Source organism: Trichosurus vulpecula (assembly GCF_011100635.1).
Source record: "Trichosurus vulpecula isolate mTriVul1 chromosome X unlocalized genomic scaffold, mTriVul1.pri SUPER_X_unloc_2, whole genome shotgun sequence".
Classification (NCBI taxonomy): Eukaryota; Metazoa; Chordata; class Mammalia; order Diprotodontia; family Phalangeridae; genus Trichosurus; species Trichosurus vulpecula.
In genome coordinates, this window is record NW_023494378.1 from 495,299 (window position 1) to 521,201 (window position 25,903).

A 25,903-nucleotide genomic window follows, 5' to 3' on the forward strand; every position below is an offset into this window, starting at 1 on the left:
GGGGGAGGGGAAAAATTCAGTGCTTTCCTCACAGCTGTGTTTATGTGTGTCCTCTTGGTAGCCCCTTTGAGGTAAAGGTGGGCACGGAGTGCGGCAACCAGAAGGTTCGGGCCTGGGGCCCTGGCCTGGAAGGTGGCGTGGTCGGCAAGTCGGCTGACTTCGTGGTCGAGGCCATCGGCGATGACGTTGGCACCCTGGGTATGTCAGAAGGCACCTTCTTCAGGAAGATTTGCCCTAACTGGGGTGTGGGCAAAAGGCCAGAGAAATGGCATGAAGCCCATTACAGTATGCCCACCAGCCTAGCAGAGAAATCAGGACTATATGGTGAAGAGATCCTCTACTCAGTTAGATGGTTCTTGAGTAGAGTGGCATGTAGGGCCTTGCACCAGGTTCAGAGAAAGAGGAATTATTGGGGTGGTAGGGTGGAAGACATGAGTTCAAACCCTGGCTCACTTACTATGTGTCTGAGCAAGAGGCTGGCCGTCTCTCAAACTCAGAGCTCTCTAAGGCTTCTTCAGATAGTGGGAGTTCAGAAACAGTCTCTGCCTTCTAAGGCCTTTTGGTCAGAGAGGCAGGCTCACTGCCCCTTGATCCAGGCTCTCAGATGGTTGCCCTGCCATGAATCCCCGCAGGATTCTCAGTGGAGGGCCCCTCACAGGCAAAGATTGAGTGTGATGACCGGGGCGATGGTTCCTGTGATGTGCGCTACTGGCCACAAGAGGCCGGGGAGTACGCTGTCCATGTGCTCTGCAACAATGAAGACATCAAACTCAGCCCATTCATGGCTGACATCAAGGCGGCTCCCAAGGACTTTTACCCAGAAAAGGTGAGGAAGGTCTGGGCCCTAGGAAGATGCCCAAGGCCAGTGCTAGAGAACCAGGCTGGTCAGCCTTGCCCTACTACAGTGGGCATGGCCTATGGCTTCCCAGCTGCTGGGCTCCTGCTTTACTTGTCACCCCCTCCTGAAAACTCATGTGGCCCAATTGTTTTTTCCATGTTTGCTTCAGGTCCATTCTGGGGCCTGGGCAGAGGCCAAAGCTAGAGGGAAAGGGAGCTGATAGCTTTTGGGAGAGTCCCAGAGTGGCAGCCAGGCTCAGTGGCCAGCTAGCAGAACTCCGAGGCTGCGCTGATTGCCCTCTTTGATCATATTGCCCCTTTCCCTTCAGGAGGGAGGTGCCATTCCCACTAAGTTGCTGCCAAGGCATAGGGAGCTCAGTGCCAGGGAGGTGTGGTTCAAACCAACAAGCATTTTATTAAACCCACACTGCATGCAAAGTCTGACCCCTGGCTTGCCCACTGTGGGTTCCAGAGGAGCTTTTGGAGGTCCCTGGGCTATCCTGGTGGAGAAGGGATGGATTTCAGTGGGCACCCTCAAGGCTTCCCTGGAAAACCTTGTGCCTTAGCTCTGCTGACTGTCTCAGGGCTTGGGTCAAGGGAAATTGACTGCTCTAGACTCTCTCTGCTTGTCCAGGGCAGGACCTCTGGGTTTGATGTCTTTTAAACACACTTTAGGTGAAAGCTCGGGGCCCAGGACTGGAGAAGACTGGCGTGGCCATCAATAAGCCAGCCGAGTTCACTGTGGATGCCAAGAACGGTGGCAAGGCCCCTCTCAAAGTCCAAGTGCAGGTGAGATGGGGTTGAGTAGCATGGGGCTGGCACTGGAGCCCTGAAGGAAACTGGCTGAGCTCAGTTGCTTCTCCTCCCCTTTCAGGACAGCGAGGGCTCCCCCGTGGATGTCACTGTGAAGGACAATGGCAATAACACCTTCAGCTGCTCCTATGTCCCCAAGAAAGCAGTCAAGCACACAGCTGTCGTCTCTTGGGGAGGGGTCAATATCCCCAACAGCCCTTACCGGGTGAGCTTCCCTCCCCCCATCTCTGCACAGGTGGAAATTAGGGACCTTGGGTGATGGAAGAGGAGATAGGCCTGGCCTGGAAAGGTTTGGTGACTTGGGCTAAGGTCATACAGGGAGTCAGCCATGTTGGGTCACAAGAGTCTCAGTTTAGAGCCAGAAGAGACCCCAGTCCAACCCCCTCCTATCTAAGCATTAGAACTAAGATTTGAGCTAGGGCCCCTCCTGCCCAGTGCAGCTCACTCTGCTTCTGCTCTGCTGTGGTTCCCATTTCACAGATAGGAAGCTGAGGCCTAGCTTTGTCTGCCAATATAGACATTGTTCCCCAGCTGTGGCCTGCCAGTTCCTCTTTGGGGCCAAGCCAACTGATTTTTTTTTGTCCTGGCAGTGGTCATGTCACTGGTTTCCATTGAACTTATGCTTGTTTAGGAGCCTTGGGCAGCTCTTTTCTTCCTCCGGAGCCTCTGTTGGAATTCACTCCAGTGAACATTGATTGAGCTCTTATTTTGTGCCAGGCTCTTAGCCTGGAGTACACAGGAACAAGCTATAGTCACTACCCTCCCTGTGGGAGTAGTAATGAGATATAAGCAGATGAGTGAATGTAGGATAATTTGGGTGTACCAGCAGTGGTGTGAATATATGATGAAGTAATGGACACAAAAAGACAAAGACATGGGGCTAGGCGAGTCGTATAGTCATGCTATAGACTGATTTTAATGGAGTTACTGACAGTATTTTATACAGGTTAATTGCTGAGTCATCCAGACTTCAAAGAAGAGTACAATAAAGCATTGGTTAAGTTTTTTATCTCCTTGTTCGTGGGAGTGAGACACTATTTTTCCTCAAGGCTAACCAAATTGAAACATTTATGTACTCTCGCATATAGATAACCAGACTGAAACATTTCCATCATCTCCCATGCGGGTAATCAGCTATAAAGGCAGGTTTTCTTTGCCAAGTCTTCTTATCCTAAAACTGGCCTTGCGGTGCATAGGCCCATTTTCAATTGACCCTGCCTTGCAGAGGTCTAAGAGGCCTAAACAGGATATAGCTGGCTCCCCACATTTGGGGAGGAGGAGAGGACCAGAATGGGGCTGGGGATAACAAGAAAAGGCCCTTCAGAAGCAGCAAGTGAGCCGCAGGAAGATGGTTAAGGATTTGAAGTAGAGCTGCCTGGATGAAGAAGGGCCTTTCCTGCCTCTGTCTCTCCCTTTTCCCACCCCATCTCCACCCAGCTGCCCAAACAATTTTCCTAAATAAGGAACAAACAAGCCTGACCCCTTCTTTCCCCAGCTCAAAACCCCTCCATCAATGGCTGCCTCCTACCTCCTGGAGGCTGGGCCACCAACTTGGTCAGGTTGGCGATTCCAAACCCACTTTGGGATGTGTCCCAAGACCTATCTTTCAAGACTGATTTTCCATGACTCCCCTCACTGACTCTGCCTTCTGACCATACTGTTCGAGTCCCTGGAGGAAATGGTCACCTCCCACCTTTATGTGTACACAAAAATTTCCCCCTGCCTGCCCCGTGCATGGAATGCAACCCATCTTTCTTCTTCCTCATTATATAAAATGCCTGTCATCTTCCCCCTTTGTCTCCTCTTCTATTTTTATAGGTTAATGTGGGAGCAGGAAGCCATCCTAATAAGGTAAAAGTCTATGGGCCAGGAGTGGCCAAGACTGGTCTCAAGGCCCACGAGCCAACTTACTTCACTGTGGACTGTACTGAAGCTGGGCAGGGTGAGTGACCTTGGGGGTGGGGTAGGGTAGAGGTAGCTTGTAGACTTGAAGCCTTGTTGGGATGAGGCAGATGGGCTCGAGGTGAAGTAGATGGGTTTCTTCCCCTTCTTAGATTTCCTTGTTTGTCACTGCAACCTTCTATTAGACCCTTCAGGGAGGAAAGTAAGGGGACCAGGGAAATGTCATTGGAAGCTTATGTTCTCCAAGGCCCCATTATTTCCATAGACCTGAAAGTAAGCCTTAAAGGGAAAACCCTGGCTTCCACCTCCTCAGTCCAGGTTACTGAACAAGAAGGAATTTGGAGTTGGCTCTGGTGTGGCCTTGGCCTAGCTAGGGGCCAGGGAAGAAGTCTGGCCAATACTGTGCTAAGCTTTGCCCTTGCCCTGTTCCAGGTGATGTCAGCATTGGCATCAAGTGTGCCCCAGGAGTGGTGGGGCCAGCTGAGGCGGATATTGACTTTGATATCATCCGGAATGACAATGATACCTTTACAGTCAAGTACACCCCTCGGGGGGCAGGCAGCTATACCATCATGGTCCTATTTGCCAACCAGGTGAGAGGTACCTGCGGCCTCTTGAGCTCAATTCTAAGAAGACTTTCTGTATTTTCTCTACCTTTTCCCCCTATCTGGCCCTATTCTTCAATGCATTGTTTTTTCCTCCTTTTTAAAAATGACTTTTTTTTTTAACATTCTAGAATTTCCTTTCATACCCCACCCCAAAACAAAACTCCAAATATAAAGCAACCCCCTCTGACATTGTATGCATCATTCTACACTAACAGTCCTCTCCTCTCCCCCACCAAGAGGAAATGGTACGTTTCTCTAGAAACCATTCTTTTCTCCTCCATTCTAGTTCTTGAAACTCCTAAGAATGGCTACTGGCTTCTTTTTCCTTTCCTAAATTTGAACCCCTAAGCAGGGGAGGCTGAGACTTGTGGCCCCATGGAGACCTGAGGGAGCTTCTTCCTGCTTAACATCTTGTTTCTTTCTAGGCCACACCCACTAGTCCCATCCGAATCAAGGTCGACCCTGCCCATGATGCCAGCAAAGTGAAGGCTGAGGGCCCCGGGCTGAGCAGGAATGGTGAGTGGCTGGAGTAGGAGGGATTTGGCAGCTCAAGAAGAGAGGGGCCCATCCCATCTGCCTCCTGCTCCCTTGGCTGTGCCACCTGGGCAGTGGGTCTACCAGTATGTCCATCTTAACCCAGCTAATGGGAAGGAAAGATGGGAGGGCAGCAACAAGGCAAGAGAGGGAACCACGTCCCCAAGAGTCCCATCTGAGGGGTAATGCTAAGGGAGATACTACTGCTCTAGCTGTCGTGTGGCATCCCTTCTCTTATCAGGTGTAGAACTTGGCAAACCCACTCACTTTACCGTCAATGCCAAGCCAGCGGGAAAAGCCAAGCTGGATGTCCAGTTCACAGGCCCAGCCAAGGGGGAGGCTGTTCGGGATCTTGATGTCATTGATCACCATGACAATACCTACACCGTCAAATATGTCCCCTTGCAGCAGGTAAGCCCTGTGACTGGCCCAAGGACCTCCAAGGATGGCAGGGCCAGCTCTCTGTCCCTACTGCAGACACCTTAACCAACTTGTAGGATGTACCACTAGACCTAACCCTAAAAAATCGTTTTAGTTATTGTTTTCAAATTTGCTTTTGGATTCTGAACTTCACAAATTTCAGCAAACATGAATGAGAACCATAAGCAATTAATTACCTAAACATTCAATTCAGTGCGTTTATTAGGCACTGCGCTGTACAATGAAGAGACCTGGGCAGCAGAATGATCCTTGCCTCAGAGCTGAGAACCCCAAGATTGTACAAGAAAGGAGCCCCTTAAGTACCTCCTACATCATTTTATCTAAGAAAAGATGGGAAGCCAAGAGAAAGAAAATAATTGGCCCAAGGTCACCTCATGAGTTACAGGCAGAGCTAAGACCAGTGGGCAGACCTCTTGATTTCTTGCCATGTTACAACCAGGTTGTAAGGTTCTGGCTTAGGGAGTGAAGAAGTCCTCTTTCCCCCTTAGAGCTTAGGAGATGGTAACTAAGGGCTGAGTATTGCTGCCTCCCTCCCCCCAATCCAGGGCAACATGGGTGTGAATGTCACCTATGGAGGGGATCATATCCCGAAGAGTCCCTTCTCTGTGGGTGTGGCCCAGACCCTGGACCTCAGCAAGATCAAGGTGTCCGGCTTAGGAGACAGTGAGTAATTGAGAGGAGGGCTGTGTGGCTCTTCATCCCATGGGAACCCCCTCCCCCATCCCTGAGGATTGCCATTCTCTGATACCCTGTCCTCCTAAGAGACTTCATGTGTGTGGTTTAGGGGAGACTGGGATCCCTTCCCCACCACATTGGTTACAAGCCAGCATTTGGGGGGAGGGAGTTACAGATCTGAGCCTTGTTTGGCATGTGCATGTGCGCACGCACACACACGTATCCCACTCTCCCCCACAGAAGTGGAAGTTGGCAAAGACCAGGAATTCACAGTCAAGGCCAAGGGTGCAGGAGGCCAGGGCAAAGTGGCATCTAAGATCACAAGCCCTTCTGGCAAGGTGGTGCCCTGCAAGGTGGAGCCAGGACTGAATGCAGACAACAGTGTGGTCAAGTTCATCCCCCGAGAAGAGGGCCCCTATGAAGTGGAGGTGACCTATGACAGCGTTCCTGTCCCCGGAAGCCCCTTCCCAGTGGAGGCCGTGCCACCTACCAACCCTACCAAGGTACCAAGCTAGCTGATAGCTACCCAGCTGTCAGGCCTGATGAAAGGGCCTTTAGGAAACCACATATCACCATAATTTACTGGCCTAATAGCCCTCAAACTCCCAGAACCCCAAGATGTCAGTAGGTACTCATTTAGTAATCTCCTACTGTATGCCAGACAATACTGTTTTAGCTAAGCTCTAGAGAGGCAAAGAAAAGCAAAAACTAGTCCCCTCCCTCAAGGAGGTCACATTCTCATGGGAGAGAAAAACATGTAAATAAATACATATAGAGTAAATGAAAGGTCATCTCAGAGGGGAAAGGCAATGTCTCCTGCAGAAGGTGGGATTTGAGCTGAGTCTTGAGGGAAGCCAGGAGGCTGGAGGAGGAGACAGAGGATTCTGGAGATTACTATCCTGTTTTGAGGACCAGCAAGAACAGGGTTGTCTGTGTGGGGAGTTATGAGGGCAGTTAAGTGTAAGGAGACTGGAGAGGTAGAACAGGGTCAGGGAGTAAATACCCAACAGAAGCATTTCTGTCTGATCCTAGAGGTGATAGAGCACTGCTAGAATTTTGAGGCAACTGAATGGAGAATGGGGAATGGGCTGGAGTGGGGAGACACTGGAGGCAGGCAGACACACTTCCCACCCCCCTGGGAGGCTGTCTGCTACAATCCAGGCATGAGGTGATGGGGGGTAGCAGTGTCAGGGGAGAGAAGGGGGTACATTCAGGAGTGCTGCAGAGGTAAGATGGACAGGCCTTTGCAACAGCTTGGATCTGAGAGATGGATTTGAGTGAGGAGTCCAAGGTGACACTGAGGTATTGAGCCTGGATGACTGGGGGATGATTGCCTTTGACAGTAATAAGAGAGGGTTCTGGGGGAAAGATAGTGAGTCCAGTTTTGGACATGTTGATTTTGAGATGCCTATGTGACAGCTACGTGGCACTACAGTGCACCAAGCACTAGGCCTGCAGTCAGGAACACTCACCTTTCTAAGGTCAAGTCCAGCCCCAGACACTCCCAAGCTATGTGACCTTGGGCAAGTCACTTCACCCTGTTTGCCTCAGTTCTTCATCTCTAAAATGAACTGGAGAAGGAAATGGCCAGCTGCTCCAGTATCTGTGCCAAGAAAACCCAAATGGGGTCATGAAGAGTCAGACAGGACTGAACAACAACAGCATGACATCTACTTCAAGATTCCCAAGAGAAACTGGTGACAGAGGGCCAGTGCTTAGAAGAGAGATTGGGGCAGGAAAGGTAGATCTGAGAATCATCGACTTAGAGATAAGAATTAAATCCATGGGAGCCAGTGAGATCCCCAAGTAGGATAGAGGAAGGAGAGAAGAGGGCCCAGGATGGAGCCCTGAGAGACCCCTGTGGTTAGAAGGTGTGATCTGGAGGAGGATCTAGTAAAGGAGATGGAGGAGGAACAGTAAGAGAGGTAGGAGGAGAACCAGGAGAGGGGGATGTCCTCAAGACCTAGAGAGAAGAGAGAATCCGGGAGGAGAGAGTGATCCACAGTGTCCAAGGTTGCTGAGAGGCCAAGAATGAGGAAGAGGCCATTGGATTTGGCAACTAAGATCATGAGTAACTTTGGAACGGGTAGTTTTGATGGAATGATAAGGCTAGAGACTATAGTGTGTTAAGAGAGACATTGATTATAGACAGCCTTCTCTGAACGTTTAGCTGCTAAAGAGAGGAGAGATCCAAGATGAGAGTTAGCAAGGATGGAAGGTTCAAGTGAGGGGTTTTGAGGGTGGCAGAGACACAGGTGCATCTGTAGGCAGTGCCATGCCCCGCTGCTTTTAGTCTCCACAAATGTCAGCTGATGGTCATATCTAGCCAGAGTCGTTACTGAGCAAGAGCAACCCTTCTCCCCAACATTGTCGTGTTCCTGGTTGGTTTGTAGAGAGTGGAGGTTACCGAGTGTATTTGAGTAATACCACAGCACCTTCTGGTTGAGAAAGCAAGCACTGGCTCCCGCAATATGCTGTGGTTCATTTGAGACTTCTGCAGGCCCTGTGTGAGGGCCTTATGAGTCCCTAGCTGTGCTTAGTCCTGTTTATAGCTGAGGAGGTAGGCCTAAAGAGTGCGCAGCTCAGCCATATTAGGACCAAGACTAGAAGCAGGGTCTTCTCACTTTCAGGCCATATTATCCTCACTGGTGAAGTTCTTGGAGTCCTCTGAGGCCTGTTAGCTACCCGCCTCAGCCTTACCTGCCTCACTTCCATTTTCCTGTTTTCTTCCCTGCAGGTGAAAGCCTTTGGGCCTGGGTTGAAGGGGGGCAGTGCTGGCTCCCCAGCCCCCTTCACAATTGACACCAAGGGAGCAGGCACAGGAGGCCTTGGCCTGACAGTAGAGGGGCCATGTGAAGCCAAAATAGAGTGCCTGGACAATGGGGATGGCACCTGTTCTGTGTCCTACCTGCCCACAGAACCCGGGGATTACAACATCAACATCCTCTTTGCTGACACTCACATCCCAGGTTCCCCCTTTAAGGCCCATGTGGCCCCATGTTTCGACCCTTCCAAGGTCAAGTGCTCAGGCTCTGGGCTAGAGCGGGCCACAGCAGGTGAAGCAGGTCAGTTTCACGTGGACTGCTCCAACGCTGGTAGTGCCGAGCTTACCATCGAAATCAGCTCTGACTCGGGCATGCAGGCAGAGGTACACATCCAAGACAATGGGGATGGCACCTACACCATCACCTACATCCCTCTCTACCCCGGGGTCTACACCATCACCATCAAGTACGGTGGCCAGATGGTCCCCAACTTTCCCAGCAAGCTCCTGGTGGAACCAGCGGTTGACACCACTGGTGTCAAATGCTATGGGCCTGGTGTGGAGGGCAAAGGTAAGCCACATGTCCCTAGGCGTCTTTCTTCCCTCCCTTCTAGGCTGATTTCCCTTTGTCTCTCAGAAGCATTGCTATAAGACAAGCTGAGGTCAGTCTAGGGTTGCTTTCTGGGAGGCCAAGCCAACTTCTAGGATAAGAGAGGTGCTGCACTCTCTGTGCCTTTGCCTTTGCTCACACTCCATCAAGAGAGTCTCATGGACCCTTCTGAGGACCCCAGGTTAGGGGCAGCTGGAAAGTGTCACAGGAAGCTGGTGTGTTTAAGCTGTTGAATAGAGAGCCTAAGGGACTGGGGAGGGGGTATTGAGGGCTGTTTTTGAAGGCAGCGTCCTTTGAAGAAGAGGTTTGCGCCCCCAGGGCAGAGCCAGGAGCTATGGCAGATGGGGAGGACAGCTGGGCTCCCCTTCCACTGCATGTTTTCACCCCCTGGGCCTGTTCAGTGTTGAAGCAGGAATTGGGGCAGGGAGAGGGGATGGAAGGAAGGTGGTTGGAGAGGTTCCTTTGTGGGCACCTAAGCTGGCTCTCATCTGCTGTGGGATCAGCTCTTGGTTTGTGGAGCTGGCAGAGACCTCAGCCGTCAGCTAGTCCAAGACAGATCAGCGCCACCTTGGGGGCACCAGGTCACATGTCAGAGCTAGGGCCTCTGAATCCAAATCGGTTTTTTTTTCTTTTTTTTTAAATACTGTTTTTTTCCAATTATATATAAAATAATTTTTAACATCCATTTTTACAAAATTTTGCATTCCAAATTTTTTCCCTCCCCTCAGAATGGTAAGCAGTTCAATATAGGTTATGTATGTGCAACCATATAAAACATGTTTCGACATTAGTCATGTTGGGAAGGAAGAAATAGACCAAAAGGTAAAAAAACATGAAAAAATAAAGTGAAAATGGTATGCATCCATGTGCATTGAGTCCATCCATTCTATCTCTGGATGTGGATAGCATTTTCCATCATGTCTGACTCCAAACCTAGCTTCAGCCACTGGCGAGTTGGGGAATATAGATTTTGTAAATCCTTCCACCTGTTCTCCTCTCATCTTGGGAAAACCTTAGATTAGCTTGGTGGCTTGGAGTCTCTGTTCCTGTTTGTTCCATTATTGTTGGTAATCAAGACAGAGAGAGGCAGCATATGTACAACAGTCCTCTGGTGGGGTTGGTAGGCCTAGATTTTGACCTAGAAACATGGAGAGTCCAACACTTTCCTTTTGTAGGCAAGTAGGTGAGAGGAAGGGACTTGGTCAGTAAACTTGTTCTTCCCAATGAGGGAAACCAGTTGACCTGTGTTGGTCAGTGCCTGGTTGCTAGTGTTGGCCTAAGCAGCTGGGCCCCTACCTCCCTACTCTTTCTTGCCATCTCAACTGAGCCAGGCTGTCAGTGGCCTAGAGCTCCTTAGCCTAGGCCTGGAAACCTTGCTTCCTTTAATATTGCCCCTGCTCCTTGACTAGGGCAAGCTACATAACTGAAGCCTTCCTTATTTTTGCCCATTTGTAAGACAGAGGTTAGTAGTGAGGGTATTTTCTGCAGCCCTATCTCAAGTGCCAGATGCCACTTGGGATGCCCAGGCCATAAGATGTACCTGTGTACCTCCCCACCATAACTACTCTCCCCATTCCTGGGCAGTGGACAGAGTGGGGCAGATCTTTAGCACCGGGCCTGCTCCTCCCTCCCCCTTCTCAGCCAGGGCCCTCCACCTCCCTTCATATGCTCCACCCATGTCTCCGTGGTATCTGTGGCAGGGGTGGTGGGGCCATCTCCAGGAATTTTTAGCATTGCTGAAAGGCAGCCAGCCAGTTGTGGAGGGCTCCAGGCAAGGCAAGGGATGGCAGCTTCCTAGATTTCTGCTTCCCCCCTCCGACATAGATAGAGCCTGAGGGTTGCCATAATGTCCTTGACCAGAACGCTCCCCTCACAGTTCCTTATACCTTCGCAGGGGTGTTCCGAGAGGCCACCACAGAGTTCAACGTTGATGCTCGTGCCCTCACCAAGGCTGGGGGTCCCCACATCAAGACACGCGTTGCTAATCCCTCAGGCAACCTGACCGATGCTTATATCCAAGACAATGGAGACGGAACCTACAAAGTTGAATATACACCTTATGAGGAAGGTAAAGTGAGAGGACGTGGGCCTCTGGGAAGAGTGAAGCTTTCTGGGAGAGGTCCTAGGGCCTGAGGAGTAGAAACAGGTACCTAGCTTCCTTCAGGGTCAACCACTGCCTCCCTCTTCCCTTGGCTCAGGGATCCACTCAGTAGATGTGACCTATGATGGCAGCCCTGTGCCCAGCAGCCCCTTCCGGGTGCCTGTGACTGAGGGCTGTGACCCATCCCGAGTGCGTGTTCATGGACCAGGCATCCAGAGCGGTACCACCAACCAGCCCAACAAATTCACTGTGGAGACCAGGTACAAGGGACAGCTGGGGTCAGCTGCCTCCTGGTAGCCCTGGTGTACCTGAAGGATGAGGGTGGAGGGAGGCAATGGCATGGTAAAGTTTTCAGCTAGGTAGACACTGTCTGTTTCCTTGGGACCTCCAGGGGTGCAGGCACGGGGGGCCTTGGTCTGGCCGTGGAAGGCCCATCAGAGGCCAAGATGTCCTGCATGGACAACAAGGATGGCAGCTGTTCTGTGGAGTATGTGCCCTATGAGGCAGGGACCTACAACCTCAATGTGACCTATGGCGGCCACCAGGTGCCAGGTAATGGGAGCTGTGTTTAAAGTGTGTACCTGAAAAAAATCTGGGTGTTTAGGGTCTCACAAGTACAGTGTGAGTGGGCAGGGTTTCCAGGCCTGGGGAGGTAAGAGTCTTGCTGCCCCCTGCCCTAGTCAGGGCCTCATGGGGAGTACGTAGTTTAGTTCTGAGCATCATGACTTAAGAAGGGCATGGATAAGCTGGTGAGCAAGCACCTAGAGGTGGGCAGCCAGGACAAAGAAAGGCCACAGGTCTGTGCCATACATAGGACAGTTGGGTAGAATAGCAGGGAAAAGAAGATTTAGGTGGAGGTATGATTGCTATGTGAAAGATATCTGAAGGGCTGTCGCAAGGGACAGAACCCAAACCAGTAGCTTGAAGGGCAAATTTAGGCCTTTCTAATATTGTAAATTGGAATGGAGAACCGTCTTGAGGCAGCCTCTCCCTGGAGGCCTTCCACCTCAGAGATTCTAGGTTTCTGCTGCCACTCTGGCCACATGGGAGAGAAAGGGAGGCCAGTCGGGGCAGGAAGTGAGTGGTCTAGCCCCATTTGGCCCTTGTGCTCCCTCACCCTTTCCTGGGCCTCTCCTTGCTGTGCCCCCACAGGTAGCCCATTCAAGGTTCCTGTGCATGATGTGACCGACTCATCCAAGGTGAAGTGCTCAGGGCCTGGGCTGAGCCCTGGGGTGGTCCGTGCCAATGTTCCTCAGTCCTTCCAGGTTGACACCAGTAAGGCAGGCGTGGCCCCACTCCAGGTCAAGGTGCAGGGGCCTAAGGGTAAGTACAGAAGCAGCTGACTTGGTTGGGGGTGGGGGTTGCATAGTAGCCATTGTGTGGTACTCCTCCATGCTACTGCCTCCAAGGCATGGGCTTAAGTGATCAAGTGCCATTAGGAAGGAAATAGGCATTTATTAATGTGCCAGGCACTGTGCTATGTGCTGTATAAATATTACCTTATTTGATCCCCACAACAACTCTGAGAGGTAGAGGCTATTATGATCCCAGTTTTGCAGATGAGGAAACTGAGGCAGAGGAGTTTAGTGACTTGCCCAGGGTCCAAGCTAGTGACTGAGGCTGGATTTGAATTCAGGTCTTGCTGACTCCAGGCCCAGCACTCTATCCACTGTACCACCCAGCTGCCTTAAAAATGCACAGGTGACTCCACTGTAAGAGTTTGAAGGGTACAGTTATGAAAGGCTTAGTGTAGAGTCAATGGGTTAGCAAATAGACAGTGCTTGGAGGGGAGAGAAGAACTAATGCTTCCAATGAGGGTGCTGATGTATGGCTTTTTATAAAAGTCTTCTGGGATGAGGCTGGAAGGGAAGTTTGGGGTCAGGTTGAGTAGAATTGACCAGACTTAGCTAAACAGAGGTGGCTTCAGCTTCAGGAAGGGAGAAGGAGGCTTGTAAGAGCCAGGCAGGCTTTAGGGCCTGGTGACAAAGTTAGAAAGGTTATTTTTGGCCCATTGGCCTGAGCAGGGGCCAGCTGCTGGCCCTGCTGCCTAGTTGGCATTTGGCCCCAAGTTGGAGCAGAAGTAATGCTGAGAGAGTTTGTGGAGGGTGGGGTACAAAAAGAAGCTTGATCCATTTTCTTCACCCAACCTGATGCCCAGTATATTCTCTTCCAATCCCACAGGGATAGTAGAGCCTGTGGATGTGGTAGACAATGCAGATGGCACAAAGACAGTCAACTACGTGCCCAGCCGGGAGGGCCCCTACAGCATCTCAGTGCTGTATGGAGATGAGGAGGTTCCTCGGAGGTAAGTCTGCCCTAGGGTGGGGAGGAAGCCAGCCAACTTTAGAAAGCAGAGAGGCCAGGGTTAGCAGATGGGGTGGTGAGGGGGGCAGAGTCCCCATCCCCTGTCCTCCCCAGGGGGGCTCTTGGGACAAGGAGGTGTGGAGCCCAGTTGGTGACAAGGGAGAACAATCAGGAAAGGTTATCTGGGAAGCATGCTCCAGAGGAGCATGGGAAATGGTTGTCTCCCCATTCTGTGTGGCCCTGGGGATGAGGTTCTGTGAGTTGGAGGTGGTCATTGGGTACTGTTGTGAGGACCTGAAGGTTATTGGATGTAGACAAAGGGAGGGCTCCTGGAGCTGGTGAGTTTGTACAGGTCAGAATGGTAGCCCTTCTAGGAAGTTGTGCATCCTCACAGGAGTTTTGTTTTGTTTTCCTACCTCAACTTTCTAGTCCCTTCAAGGTCAAGGTTTTGCCCACCCATGATGCCAGCAAGGTGAAGGCCAGTGGCCCTGGGCTCAACACCACAGGTGTGCCTGCCAGCCTGCCTGTAGAATTCACTATTGATGCCAAGGATGCTGGTGAAGGCCTGCTGGCTGTCCAGATCACGGTGGGTTGGTCAGCTTGGGGGGAGGTGGGACCAGCCTGCAAACTAGATTAGTGGGAGGCAGTGGGGCTGGCCAAGGCCAGGCAGCAGGGGCTCCTGGCTCACATACTCACTAGCCCCACCTTGGGATTCATTCAACAAGTGTTGATTGTTAAGCACTCACTGTGTTCCAAGAACTGGGTCCCAGACCAAAAGAAAGTGACCCACTAGTGGAGGAGCAGGACAGATGTTTTGCCTCTGATGTTGCCTTGCCTACAGAAAAGGGCTAACAATACACCCCTGACTGGTCCAGGGGTTATTTATGAGCAAAGTGCTTTTGAAAATAGGTGAACAAATGATAGCTAAACGTGCCAGAGATGTGGTGGGAAGGACCTCTGTGCCAAGGGTCTACAGAGAGCTTAAGGCACTGAGGAGGGCCTGTAGGGGCTCAGGTGGGAGAGCATGAGGGGGCTCTGGGGACTGGGCATGGGCCCTGTACTCAGAGAACTGTCTGGTAAGTAAAAGATAGTGCATGAAAAGCAGATTGGGGGGTACAGAACCAAGCCTGGGAGGAGGAGGCCTCTCATCTTAAATCTGCCTCATCCATCTGAAGTTCTTTGGCTTGCTGCTCTCAGTTAAGTGCTCCTTGACTGCTGGCTTGGTTGGGATGGCCATGTCCCAGAAGGCCTCAGAGCTGGCTTCTCCACTGGGCCCTCCATGGCCTGGGTGGGAGTGTGCAACGGTGGTAATAGAGCTGGGTTTAGGGCAGGAGGGCTTCTTGGACCAAAAGCTGTGTCCTCCCTTGGCCTGTACCCCTGTTGTCTGAGGTTTGACAGAGCCCTCCCTTCAGAGAATCAGGATTTGTAAAGGCATAGGATCAGAAAGGAACTCACTTTGGTTGAAATACAATGATCAAAATACTTGTTAAAAATAAGTTCATAGGCCTTAGGTTAAGAATGACTTAGAGTCAAGAAGATTCCCTATCTGAACTTGAGCACATCAGCCTCTCTGACCCTCAGATTTCTCATCTGTAAAATAAAGGCGTTGGGCTCTGGCCTCTGAAGTCCTTTTTAGTTCTACATCTAGATTTCTCCGGCTTGGGTTCAAATCCTGGGTCAACTGTTTTCTACCTATGGGACTTTGGGTAACCTCCTCAAGGCTTCAGCTTCCTTTGTAAGGTGAAAGGATTGGATTAGCTAAGTTAAAATCCCAGTTCTCCATCTCTGATATTGATATTTGGGGGAGTTGTGTCCTGCATGGCAAGCAGGCAGGGTTCAGGGAGCACCCTCTTATGCCCTGGCTTCCTTCCCTTATGGCAGGACCCTGAAGGGAAGCCCAAGAAGACAACGATCCAGGATAATCAGGATGGCACTTACACCGTGTCCTACGTCCCTGACATGACAGGCAGATACACAATTCTCATCAAGTATGGGGGTGATGAGATTCCCTTGTCCCCATACCGTGTCCGGGCCCTGCCCATGGGGGATGCCAGCAAGTGCACAGTGACAGGTGAGAGCACTGGCAGGGGAGGGGGGCCTTGTGCCCCCCGGGAGGGCGGGGTTGGTGGGCCCCTTCCCCCCAAGCCGAGGTCGGGTCAGCAGCCCCGCAGACACTCGCTTTCTTACAGACACCCCTTGTTTCACCGCTGCTCACCGCCCCCCCCAGTTGTCTGTGTGTGCAGATGTGTGTGTGCGCGTGCGTGTGTGGGTATGCAGGTGGCATTGGCACCTCGTGTGACCTGGTTTTCTCACTTGACCTTTCTCCTTGCTCTCTGCCCTTTCACCTCAGTGTCAATCGGAGGTCACGGGCTAGGTAAGCTGCTTGCTGGTGCATACCCCAAATTCATCCCTGTCCAGAGGGACAGGTTCCTTTCCTGCTTGTCCCAGCCCCCCTCAAACCGTTCACAGCTGCAGCCACTCTGGGCAGTGTTGGGGGGCAAGGAGAGGGTAGACTGTGGGTTGAGGGGTAAGCTCTCTGAGCCCTAGCTCAGCTCAACCTCTGCACGGCCTCAGGCAAGTCGCTTCCCTTTCAAGGCCAGGGGTGGAAGTACACACTCCTCCCTTGGCCCTAGGGTTCTCTAGGGAGCGGCTGTGAGCTGTTTGGGTTGGGGGCATCCAGAGGGACCATCTTTGCCAGGGAGCCTTGGGGTCTGGGGATCTCGGCACAAACGCTGCCCCTTTTCCCAGGGAAGCTGGGCCTGGCACCTGGCTCTCTGTCTTCCCTGACCCCCATCACCTCCTCCTGTTCTCCCTTCCCCTCCAGGAGCAGCTGTCTCCCTCCCATCCCTCCCTTCCTCCCTCTCTTCCTTGCTAGCTGGGAAAACCCTGCCTTCCCCTCCCTAAGGGCTATGATCCAAAGGACTGAGGGAGTATTGGTTTACCCTGCCCCTGGCCCAGAGCAGTCCTTCTTCCCCTTCCCAGCCTTGGCCGGATCCGCAGACTCCTATTCCCACCTCCAGGGGTGCCTTGGTCCTTATCCTGGGTGTGCATGGCAGGGGAGGTGGGTGTTGCTGGGGAGGTGGCTCCGCCAGCATGGCAGGAGACGGTGCTCTCTCTACATCTTCTTGCACTCCCCTGCTCCCACCCCACTAACCCCTTGCTCCTCGAAGCCCAAGCAGTGACGTTGCTTCGTGTGACCCAAGGGCCCTGAGAGTTTGGGAAGATCAGAAGGGAGTAAGGCTTAGGCCCCACCTGAGGAAAGCTGTGTGAGGCTACAGGCACCACCCTAGGGGAGGGAATGGCTTATAAGGGAAGAGATCTGCAGTTGGGCTTTGAAAGCCAAGCCAACCAAAGGGTGAAATGGGGGGCCCACATTTGTGCATGTTCCAGCTTCTCTGCTGGGGGAGGAAAAATCCCTTGAAGGCAGCAACCATCTCCTGTTTGTACTCCCAGGGTCCAGCCTGGCCCAGCACCTCATTTGGGATGGTTGTCACATACGTGGCCTAGCACCTCACTTGGGATGGGTATTGCATACGGATAGAGGTGCCTCCATTGGGATGGGTGTCCCATACTTGGCCTTGTACCTCCATCAAGATGGGCACTTCCAGTGGGATGGATGTCCCACATGTAGCCCTGTGCCCTCCATTGGGATGGGTATTGCAGATACATTTGGTATTTTGCTTTGAATAGATTAATTACAGAAGAGGAGGCAAGGAGGGCCAGGAGAATGGCCTTAATGAGGGGGAGGTGGTGCAGAGGGCAGGTGCACAAGGAAGCTGGAAAGGCCTAGGCCAGGCCACTGAGGGGGGGCCTCAGGCTGCCTGTCACTTACCTCGGGAGCCCACAAACCCGAGTGCTACTAAGGAAACCCCAGGGGTTTGAACAGTGAGGAAGGGGAGGAGGACAGCTTCTGTAGGCCAAGCTGCCAGCAAGCAAGGCCAGGCCACCCCCAGTGTGTTAAGCTCTCAGTACCCAGTAACACTTAAAGGTAGACATAAGATTGGCAGCTGGGGCAGAATGAAGCCATGGTACCCGGGAAAGCAATGGAGTCATTACCAGAGACAGGTGGGGGGAGCAGAAGGGTGCTCAACCTCCCCAGAGCTGCCTGCTCACCCTGAGGGTCCCCTAAGTTGTCGCCTATCCCCAAGCAGAGTTGGGGCAAGGCCAGACAACACCTCAGTAGCACTTTCCCCGTGAGCACAGTCGGGGCTTGCTCAGATAGGTCTAGTAGGATCTCACTAGCCATTCCTGGGCCCTCAGTAAAGGGGCCATGAGTTCTACCTTATCTTCCCCGGGGTGGGGGGGCGTGGATCCCAGTGACCACCCACACATATAATTGCCCAGATGCTTTTCAGGACTGGCCTCTCAATCCCATTCAGCAATTGCTGGGGGGCAAACTACCCCAGGTAGCAGGGTGAGGGGATGGCACAGAGATTGCTCAGGTCTAGACCTTCCCATCTAACAAGATGAGCCCTGGTGTGCCCCCAGCACTTGGTCCTTTGCTCTCAAACGTCACTGCCAGGCCCTTGTCCTTTAGGCTGCAGGGCCCCCCGCTAGGTGGCTGCTACTCCTGCTGCTTTGCCCCTTTCTCAGTCTGCGTTCCTCCCCTCCCCCCAACCATCACCGCTACTGCTGCGCTAATCCCGCTGAGCCTTGCAAATCTCACCAAACCCCCCTCTTACTGCACACTTCACCCAGGCCCTGCCTGGCTCCCCTGCCTTGCTCCATGCCTGGCTGCGCTGGCATCTCCCATGGGGTGAGCATTCTCAGTCGTCAGGAAACTTGGAACTTCACTTGGAACCTCAGTGCCCCACACACTGCTGCTGGGGCAAGGGTTTCTCTTCAATTACTTCTGCAAATCGTGGGAGGAGGGAGAAGGCAGCTGTGTTGCCAGGGCATGTGCCCATCTTTAAGTGGAGAGGGGCTGATGATGCACACTCACTGCTATCACTGGGCTGGAGAATGCCCCTCACACAGCCCCCCAGGCACCCCAGAGTGCTCCCCCAACCTTTTGGAGACACTGATTAACAGCTAGGCCTTGCCCACTCCAAGTGAGGAAGGCAGGTCTACTGGATCAGGGTTGCCCCGACGCTATGGAGAAGGAGCTCCTTTCCTGCCCACTGAGAAACTCCTCCCCCTCTCCCCTTGGGACAGATGGGGGCTCCCTTGGCTGTGCTTGGGGAGTCATGGAGGGGGGGACCACAGGATCAGCCAAAGGTCCAGGCTCACTGTCCTGCCCCTGCCCCACACCAGGCACTGGCATCGGCCCCACCATCCAGATTGGCGAGGAGACGGTGATCACTGTGGATGCCAAGGCTGCTGGCAAAGGCAAGGTCACATGCACGGTGTGTACTCCCGATGGCACAGAAGTAGACGTGGACGTAGTAGAGAACGAAGATGGGACTTTTGACATCTTCTACACAGCCCCCCAGCCAGGCAAATACATCATCTGTGTCCGCTTTGGGGGCGAGCACATTCCCAACAGCCCCTTCCAAGTCATGGTGAGTTGGGCCTTGAGGGAATAGGCAAAGGGTGTGGGCCTCCCTCTGCCAGGCTCTCCCAATTCTCAACAGTCTGCATCTTTGTGATTTGGGGGTCTTTGGTCATTCCTGGGATGGCCCTCCCCCTGCTTCACTGGACAAAGGCCCCAGCCTCTGGGAAGGGCATTCACACTCTCTTACCCTCATCCCTTCACTGGCTTCAAGAAGGTGAGAGGTAGAACGGTGATGCAGTGGAGTGGAGAGGACATTGGGTTGGGGCTCTGAAAACTCTTAGGCTCCTCACTACATCTTAGTACCTATGGCTTTAGACAAGACCCTTCCCTAATCTGGGCCTTACTTTCCTTCACCTTCAAGTGATGGGGTGGCCATGAAGACCACTGGCCTCCACAGCTGTGATCCTGCATGTGTGTACATGTGTCTCTCTCCATCCCAGAGTTGCTGGCTGGGCTCTTTTCACCCAGAATGCATAAGTCTGTCTTCTTTCTCCTGGGCTGCAAGCTGGGGAGTTTATGCCATGGCCTCCTTTGTCCTGGAGTAGGTCTCCCCATGTGAGAGTGCAGTAGATAGACCCTTTATCGCTGGGTTATCGCAGAGCCCCTTTTTCCTGGATTTTAGAGAGACCCACAGGAATCCAGGTCAGGTTTCCAAGGGGAGTCCCTGCCTGGCACTTTCTGGCACCCCATGCTGCATCCCCTCCAGCTTCCAGGTACCCAGGTGCTTTCCAGCTGAGGCCCAGCTCTGGGCAGGCTGAAGATGGGGCTACTTCCCGTTTTCCTTCTCCTCTACTTGAGTATGGTGAGGCCCCATGCATCAGGGCTTCACCTGTCTCTTGGTCCAGGGTCCAGGTGTTCCAGATGGAGAGCATCCCAGTTGGTTCCAGCTGGCCTGTCTACTAATGGCCTTCTTTCTCTCACCAGGCCTTGGATGGGGACCAGCCTACCACTCAGCAGATGCGTACCCAGCAGTTGTCAGCCCCATACTCATATGCACCAGGTGTCCAGCAACCTTGGGTACATGTCCATTTACTCTCCTCAAAAACAGAACCAGGGGCCACTCTCAGCCAAGGACCTGGACCCTTTAGCATGTGGGCCTTCAGTTCTGTTGCTGATCCTTCTTCCCCAGTGAAAAGTCAGACTGTAGGGGCTCCGTCTGCAGGATGGTGAACAGGAAGGACCCTGGGCTCCAGCCCAGGGCTCCTTTCTGTGTTCCATCTCTGCTGCTTCCTCAGTGGGCTGGGGAAAGGTCACTTAGGCACCCTCACTGGGCCCCCAATATTCCTGCTGGAAAGACATTCAGTCATAAGGAACCTAGTGTAAATGCTGGGTGCTGAGGGTACAAAGACCAAAACTGTAAAATGGTACTTGGCCTCAAAAAGCTTACAGTCTACTAGGTCAAACCTCTAGGATCTGAGGAACTCCTGGGGCAAATGAGCATGACAGGGGTCACTCATCATCTGTTCAAAGCACTTGGGTCTGGGCTAGGATGACATGTGGCCAGCCATGAGCCTGACTTCAGCTTCTGGCCAAAGACTAGGACAAAAATAAATCCCAGTTTGGGGGAAGAAGGAGAGAAATATTGTCTCTACTTCATCCCTCCTCTTCTGGGCCCAGCCCTGGTTCTCTCATGGCTGCCACCCCTAACCTGAGGCAACTTACCTATTTTCACTTCATAGGCTGCAGAACGGCCATTGGTGGGGGTGAATGGGCTTGATGTTGCTGGCTTGCGGCCGTTTGATCTGGTCATCCCCTTTACCATCAAGAAGGGCGAGATCACAGGTGAGGAGAAAAGCAAGGGAAGTGGAGGCTAGAGCCTGGCTGTGGGCCCTTGGGCCAATTGCCAGCTTCTCCTTGTGGGGGCTGAGTGAGGCCCTCTCTAGCCATCTCTAAGGTCTCTGGTCCCTGCAGGGGAGGTTCGCATGCCATCAGGCCAGGTGGCAAAGCCTTCCATCACGGACAACAAGGACGGCACTGTGACTGTGCGCTACGCCCCCACCGAGGCAGGCCTCCATGAAATGGACATACGCTATGACAGCATGCACATCCCAGGTGGGCCTGACTGCTGTGCCTCCGGTGCTGAGTGGGGCTGATGATCTTTGGCATTGTGGGCAAATGGAACCTGGGAAGCCTTGGAGAAGCCTGGCTAAGGACAATTTTCATCACTTGGGCAGGGGCAGAAGGCAGCTAAGTGGGCCCACCCCCTAGATTGGTGCAGGGTGGGCTCCAGCTTCCAGGGCATCAAAGACCCAGCCTTGCTGAGCCCCTAAACCTACCCACAGGAAGCCCATTGCAGTTCTACGTGGACTATGTCAACAGTGGTCATGTCACTGCCTATGGCCCAGGCCTGACTCATGGACTAGTGAATAAACCAGCCATCTTCACTGTCAACACCAAGGATGCAGGAGAAGGTAAGGAGGAATAGGGGTAGGGAGGGCTGCCCTCTGGCTGGTTTTGGTTTGCACAGTACCTTCTCATCTTGGTCTTGGAGGTTGTAGGCTAGATATTCTCTAAGTTACAGATAGTCAACATGGTGTAGTAGATAGAGGGACCAGGTCTATCCTTCAGGAAGACCCTGCTTCAGGCCCTGCCTCTGACACAAACTGGGGCGAGTTCTAATGGCAGGGGTGGGGGGAGGGGTCCATACTGATGAAATTATAGGTTCCTACAGTTATAGGAAACTCAGGCCCTGTAATGAACCTGTGTCGAGGTCCCCCAGTGAGTTAGTGGCAGAGCCGGAAGTGGGCCCTAGAGTGTTGTCTATTAGGTCAGATCATATGACTTTATAGGTATAGGAAGCAATGGTCCGTGTTGGGTCTGAACTGTCCCATCTCCTCCCCGAAGTCTTAGCCCTCTTCCATGTTCCTGTAGGTAGGGCTCACCACTCTCATGGAAGCCACCTTTACATGCAATCTCTCCTGAAGGGCTCCCTGTTGTTACTGTCGTTTTATTCATTGCCCTTGTTTTCTTATCACTTGGATTTCCCAGTGTATCCCTCCCACCTCCCCATTCTAGAGAGCCATCCCTCATAATGAAGAAGAAAAAAGAGAGGGATAAAGTAGCATTCCACCCCCACTGAGGCATCTTTGCAAGTCTGTTCTCTGGAGCCAGGTTCAGTCATCATTTTGCAGCATTCAGTCTAAATCGTTGGGTTGTTCTTTCTACTTACATTATTGCAGGTATTGAGCGTATTGTCCTTCTGGTTCGGCTTGCCTCTTTGCATCAGTTCATCTACATCCTCTCGTGCTGTTTATCGTGTATTAGAGCACACTGACATTTCATTATATTCACGTACCACAATCCGTTAGCCATTCCCCAATTGATGGATGTCTCCTTGGTTTCCAGCACTTTGCTACTATAAAGCGTTGCTACAAGTAGTTTGGTGTAGACAGGGACTTGGGTCCTTTTTGTTGCTGGCCTTCTTCAAGTAGATGCCTAGTAGTAGAATCTGGAGATCTAAGAGTGTGGACATTTGACTCTCTGTCTTCACTATTGCCATCTTTTGCCACCTTTACCATTTTGCTGGATGGGGGTAAAAATTGCTCTTTGTGCTTGGGAGTGTTTCTTCACAGGCTCAATTAAGAGTATGCAATTCTTTTGAGAACAGTTTGTTAACATTTGCTAGCCCCTATGAATGGTTCTTGGTTGTCACTGTTTTTATTAATCCCCGTAAACCTCATAAATCAGCCCCTTGTCAGAGACGTTTGGCACAAAGATTTTCCCCAGTCACCCATCCCCCTCTTGCCCTAGTCATGTTAGCTATGTTCACTCAAAAGCTTTTTAATTGCACATAATTGAAATGACATCTTATTTTTTTAATTGCCACCTTCCCTTGTTTGTTTGCATTTACCTCCCAACCATAGCTGTGAAAGGTCCCAGATCTCCTTTTGTCATTGTTTTTATGCTCTCCTCTTTAATGGAGAGGTAGTGTGGCCTGATGGATAGAGAGCTGGCCTTGGGACAAGGAGACCTAGGATTGAATTCTACTTCAGGCACGTAGTGACCGTGAACCTGGACAAGCCTCTCAGCACTCTAGACAGCTCCCTAAGGCTCTAAATTGCAGAGGATGTGGTGGCCTGCTTTGGGAGAAGGAAGCTCCTTCCTTCACTGACACCATTATGAGCCCAGTCTCTAACCTGAGCCTGTGGTCTTTAACATTCAGGTCCCAGTTGGTATACGGTATAAGTTGAAAGTCTGACCATAGTAGTCTGTCAAGCTGCTTTCTGGTTTTCCCAGTTCTTATCAAATGAAGGATTCCTTCCTAACAGCACAGGGCTAGTTCTTGGAATCTCCACAGCATGGCTGAGCCCTATAGACATGTGTCATGATGACACAGTGGGCCCTAGCTCCATTTCTTCTTCCTAGATAGTGGCATGCTCTCCTCATATTACTTAACATGTTGTGTTTCTTGCCTCCTCCTCCTCATTAAGTAAGCTCCACAAGGGCAGGGACTGTTTTGTATCCCCAGTGCTGACTCTGTGTGTGTGTGTGTATATGTGTGTGTGTGTGTGTGTGTGTGTACTCGTTTGTGTGCACGTCTGCACGTGCATGATACATAAGTGCTTTACAAAGACTCATTGGATTGGATTGAGCCTTCAGATCATCCCTGGGAGACTCAGGGCTCTGTCCAGCCAATGTGGCACAAGAGACCTGTCTTCTCCTCCCTGGACCCTCTGGGCTCATGGTCTGTCTCCTCAGGGGGATTGTCCTTGGCCATTGAGGGCCCTTCAAAGGCCGACATCAGCTGTACAGACAACCAGGATGGCACCTGCACTGTCTCATACCTCCCAGTCCTCCCAGGGGACTACAGCATCCTGGTGAAGTATAACGACAAGCACATTCCTGGCAGCCCCTTCACAGCCAAAATCACAGGTATTGGTCCAGGGGGCTCAAGGCAGGGCTGAACTAGGGAGAGAGGAAGCCTAGATGAGGCTATCTTTTGTTGGGGAGGACAAGAGAACCTCCATGCTCCTGGACCAGTTAGAGGGCTCTTAGATCACTAGATCCCATTTTAAAGATGTGGGAAACAAAGGTCAAGGGGAAGGAATTGCATTGCCATGAGTCATGTGACAGTGCCTGTGAACTACCACACCACCCCCAGGCCAGTTCTTCCCCAACATAGAGTAGCAAAATGGGGAATTTCAGGTTGAATGTATGTCCCCTTCACATCTAATCAAGGGAAATGTCCTGGATGAAGAGATGGGCCAAGACTTTTGTTTTCCTTCTAGCTCTGTCATTCTTCCCCACAGGTGACGATTCCATGCGCATGTCTCACCTGAAGGTGGGCTCTGCTGCTGACATTCCCCTCAACATCACTGAGACGGACATCAGCCAGCTCACAGCAACTGTTGTGCCCCCATCAGGCCGAGAGGAGCCCTGCCTGCTCAAGAGACTACGCAACGGCCATGTTGGTTAGGAAGCTCCCATTTGCTCTCCTTTAGCCCTAGGAACACCAGGGAGAAAGTCCCAGGGTAGCAGTTTATAGCCAAGTATAAGGAAGGACTTGCTGGTGAGCTGTCCCAAAGCTGAATAAACTGCCTAGTGGAAGTAGTGAGTGCCCTGGTGCTGCTAGCATTCAAGAAAAGGTTGGTTAGATGACCACTTGTTGGGGATGAAATGCTGTGTGATGTATGTCTGTTGGCACCAGACTTCTGTGGTAGTGAGAGTCAGGGTCTGAAAAGAGCTTCACAGGCAGGCCCGGAACATAAGGCTAAATCAAACAGAATGAAATGAAAGAGGATTTTCCCGTCCACTTCCCAAAAGTCTTCAGCTTGGGTTCTAACCAATGAGCCACAGCTGTATGGGGTGGAGAGCAGGGGAGAGGAGGGTCAGACAGAAAGGGAAGACAAGGGGTGGATAGTGATTCACAGGGAAAAGATTAATGCCCCTGCCAGTTTAATATGAGTCAGAAAGCAGTGTAATAGGACAACCAGGGGGGATTGTGAGCTACATTTACAGAAGACATGGGTACTCGGGAGTGGGGCAGCCACCCCACCTTCGTCTGTCCTGGCTGGACCCTATTAGAAATTTAGCAAAGACGGAGATTGATAAGCTGGAGTCTGGAAGACAACAACCAGGATGATTAGGCCTTGATAAAGGTCTGTGGCATCTAAGGAATAGTTAAAGGAATTGGGGATGTTTTCTCAGGAAAAAGAAAGATTGGGGGAGATGCACTCACTCCCTTTAAGTAATCTGCAAGGCTCTCATGTGGCTGAGGGGGTAGGCTTGTTCTCTTTGGCCCTCAGGGGCAGAACCAGGAGAACTGGGGGGAAGGCACAGTGGGGCCGTCCCAACCAGAGAGTGGTCTCAGAGTGGGACAGTCCCTCAGGAGGTGGTGGCTCCCTTTGAGAGGTCAGTTTCTTAGGTCCAGCTTGGCCAATGAATTCCCTTCCAGCTGGGGGATTCTGGGATTCCTCCATGGGGAATTGAATGATCCCCTCTGAGAGCCTTTCCTACTGGACATGGGTAATGCTAGGAATTGTCCTTGTATTGTCTAGTACATGAACATGGGCCGAGGCTCTTGAGGCAGGGCTCCTAATGAGCCATGCTGCTCAAGAGGGGGTGCTTGCCTAGAGGGGAGGATGAGACACCAGGGACACTTGAGACACAACCAGACTTTCCAACAGCTAGAGGAGCAGGGGTGGGAAGCTAGAGGGAGCTTGCCTGCCAGAGCTCCATGGTGACTCTCAATCTAGTGGGACTTAGTCTTCCTCTCCAGATGCCCAGCCTTGTTCACTGGACTTTGTTCTCCCCATCCCAGGGATCTCATTTGTGCCCAAGGAGATAGGAGAACACCTTGTGAATGTCAAGAAGCATGGGC

At 52.0% G+C, this 25,903-nt stretch overlaps 1 protein-coding gene across 2 annotated transcripts in view; it reads left to right on the forward strand.

The window, feature by feature from the left end:
* Positions 1-25,903, forward strand: part of FLNA (filamin A) — a gene marked incomplete at its 3' end in the record, with an annotated part of 40,225 nt that extends 14,322 nt beyond the window's left edge. The window contains 27 exon segments of one of the 2 annotated variants that reach the window (XM_036740532.1): positions 62-198; positions 633-826; positions 1,513-1,626; positions 1,712-1,855; positions 3,469-3,592; positions 3,985-4,145; positions 4,586-4,676; positions 4,936-5,105; positions 5,681-5,798; positions 6,051-6,313; positions 8,548-9,145; positions 11,079-11,252; positions 11,383-11,545; positions 11,677-11,837; positions 12,438-12,608; positions 13,467-13,590; positions 14,019-14,175; positions 15,471-15,660; positions 15,940-15,963; positions 18,843-19,090; positions 20,008-20,100; positions 20,763-20,865; positions 20,995-21,135; positions 21,366-21,494; positions 23,782-23,955; positions 24,333-24,494; positions 25,844-25,903. In XM_036740532.1, the coding sequence (XP_036596427.1) occupies positions 62-198; positions 633-826; positions 1,513-1,626; positions 1,712-1,855; positions 3,469-3,592; positions 3,985-4,145; positions 4,586-4,676; positions 4,936-5,105; positions 5,681-5,798; positions 6,051-6,313; positions 8,548-9,145; positions 11,079-11,252; positions 11,383-11,545; positions 11,677-11,837; positions 12,438-12,608; positions 13,467-13,590; positions 14,019-14,175; positions 15,471-15,660; positions 15,940-15,963; positions 18,843-19,090; positions 20,008-20,100; positions 20,763-20,865; positions 20,995-21,135; positions 21,366-21,494; positions 23,782-23,955; positions 24,333-24,494; positions 25,844-25,903 (4,388 nt within the window). 2 annotated transcript variants of the gene reach the window in all.